The 1,148-nt window shown below is 54.4% G+C and overlaps 1 protein-coding gene across 1 annotated transcript in view; it reads left to right on the top strand.

Moving 5' to 3' along the window:
• The first annotated feature begins 699 nt into the window (after positions 1-699).
• Positions 700-1,148, top strand: part of APBA1 (amyloid beta precursor protein binding family A member 1) — an 86,965-nt gene continuing 86,516 nt past the window's right edge. Inside the window, exons 1-2 of the mRNA XM_045288525.1 lie at positions 700-743; positions 862-1,139. Of these exons, the coding sequence (XP_045144460.1) occupies positions 700-743; positions 862-1,139 (322 nt within the window). The remainder of the gene's footprint in view (positions 744-861; positions 1,140-1,148) is intronic.

Raw genomic sequence — 1,148 nt, 5'->3', positions numbered from 1 at the left:
CATCATTGACTTGGGTCAGTTCCACCTTAGTCCTCACAGTAATAGCCTTGCTTTTCAAGGTGTATGAGGGTAGTATTGGAAATTAGCTAAGCAATGTTTCCTTGAGAGTTTTCCACAGAACGCCAGCCTGGGGTGGGGATGGGGATGTTTCCTGGTTAAACAAGTTTGAGAGACCCAGCATCTTCTATCACCCTTGAATAGTCACAATGAAAAATCAACTGAGTCCATAGTTCCTAAACGTGTTTGATTGTAGAGCGCTTTTTTTTTCTTTTCTTTTTTTGCATAACATCCGTTAACTTCCTGCAGTTGAGTTCAGTGTGGTTGCGGAGATCCGGAAAATTAAGCCGTTTGCTTGGAGCTGGTGGGGTACAAAGTCAAGACCTGGTGATGTGACTGACAGTCCTCGCGCATGGCTGCGTATTTGTAGTGACAGCAATGGCTTCGAAACATTTCGGGATTTATTTCCCCCACTGGAAATGTATGTATGTAAAGCATTGCTTCTGACGTAGTTAGCTAGCTAGCGTTCCAGTTCAAATGGGAGCAATTCATCTTTTAGCAGATGGAAAAAATGTGTCAATTGGCCCATTCATGCTGGTAATGCTCTTGATTCACGAGCATCAGAATTGGAAGCTGAAGGGCATGAGTGGGGCAGGGGCAGGCCAATATGCAATTAAGCCGGTGGGTACGTAATGACAAATTATGGCGCATGCTCTGAAGGGCGCTGTCCGCCGGAGCTTCGCTTCGCAATCACGTTTTCATGGACCCAGATCCCGAAGGGATTGATCCGCAGCCGCTCTGCTGGTCATCTCGGTCCCCATCTCGGTGACCGCTAACGGCCCCTCTCCCCGCTTGCTTTTCCAGCCCCGCGGAGCACCATGAGCGCAGCGCAGTGAGCCAGCCGGCTGAGCCTCTGTCGCAGCGGTCGCCGACGCCCACCATGAACCACCTGGAGGGCTGCGCGGAGGTGGAGGTGACCGACGAGGCCAACGAGTCGGTGGAGGCCGACCTGGAGCACCCCGAGGTGGAGGAGGAGCAGCCGCCGGCGCAGCAGCAGCAGCAGCATGCGGCCGGGCACCCTCGCGGGCGCGCCTTCCAGGGCGTCCGCGCGCAGCGGCGGCCGCAGGAGGACGAGGAGCGCGGCGAGAGCC

Source organism: Echinops telfairi, unplaced genomic scaffold (assembly GCF_000313985.2).
Source record: "Echinops telfairi isolate 266 unplaced genomic scaffold, ASM31398v2 ScPeMD7_22;HRSCAF=79, whole genome shotgun sequence".
Lineage (NCBI taxonomy): Eukaryota > Metazoa > Chordata > Mammalia > Afrosoricida > Tenrecidae > Echinops > Echinops telfairi.
Note: the sequence above shows the minus strand (reverse complement) of the source record. Positions and strands in the feature narration are given on the sequence as shown.